General features: G+C 42.3%; 1 protein-coding gene across 1 annotated transcript in view; it reads right to left on the bottom strand.

Annotated features, from left to right (window-relative positions):
• LOC107687553 (procollagen C-endopeptidase enhancer 2-like) overlaps positions 1-1,104 on the bottom strand; it is a 17,716-nt gene that overhangs the window by 4,679 nt on the left and 11,933 nt on the right. Inside the window, exon 8 of the mRNA XM_016484930.1 lies at positions 639-652. Within this exon, the coding sequence (XP_016340416.1) occupies positions 639-652 (14 nt within the window). The remainder of the gene's footprint in view (positions 1-638; positions 653-1,104) is intronic.

The following is a 1,104-nucleotide window of genomic DNA, read 5'->3' on the forward strand; positions in this document are numbered from 1 at the left end:
TGACACGCTGCATACGCTTGCACCTGTTAATCGTTTATATTTTATATTAGTTCATGTTGCTTTTGTGCAATAGATAAATAACAATTTATTTGTTTTAGATATTTTATGTTTAGATATTCTATTTTGCGGGAGTCCCGTGAATCATTTAATTCTCCCGCATCCTGCACACACACGAGTGTCTACCCGCCCGCCCGCACCAGCACTCGCCCATCTTGTCCCGCGCCGCACTCTGTTGCGTCGGGGCTTGCGGGAGCAGGTCTCTAATCCACTGGCACTGGACTGGACAGTGCGTGAGCTACATCCTTTTAACAATCTCTAGATTATAAAACACTGCATTCTGTCAGCAATGTAACGCGGCAGTAACGTATAGAGACCTCGACTTGTAACTATACTCTAATTACTATTTTGAAAATTATAACGCGTTAAATTACTCCGTTACTAAAAAAGTAATCAAATTACAGTAACACGTTACTAAGTAATGCGTTACTGCCCAACACTGATCCTGACATCCTAAACTTGTGTTTATTCATTTCTGCAAGGTTGGATGGTGCATAAAGTGTGTGATTATACAAATTTGACTTAATGTGCATGTAATTTTCCACCATCATTCACATTCAGTTCTTGTTTCTCAATGTGACTCTGCTCTCCACCGACCACAGGATTTCCCCATATGCAAATCCAAGTAAACAGCAGAAATCAGAATGAAATAACTGCTCGCTCCTGGACATGAACATTGCAGACCTGTTCCAGGGGCAGCGACTGCGGCCAAAGAGCTCCACTGAATCAACACTCCCATTTACCAACAGTTTACCCACAGTCCACTGCAGTCTATTTACACAAGAGCACTGTATCCTACACACAAATCCACTGTGCTGATGGCAAAAAATGCTCAAGGAATCTTTTGAAACACACTGACACAAACCAGCAGGCCAAAGATAGCATGCTGAAAAAACATGCACTTAGATTATAGACAAAATGTGAACAATCTGTACTTGTTTCCACTTACTCTGTTGCCCCTCCCCCACCCACAAGGACCCACCTCACTTTGCACTTGTGTGTGTGTGTGTGTGTGTGTGTGTCTTCATGTGTCAGCAAAAAAAGTTA

This window comes from Sinocyclocheilus anshuiensis, unplaced genomic scaffold (genome assembly GCF_001515605.1).
Source record: "Sinocyclocheilus anshuiensis isolate Anshui unplaced genomic scaffold, SAMN03320099.WGS_v1.1 scaffold870, whole genome shotgun sequence".
Lineage (NCBI taxonomy): Eukaryota > Metazoa > Chordata > Actinopteri > Cypriniformes > Cyprinidae > Sinocyclocheilus > Sinocyclocheilus anshuiensis.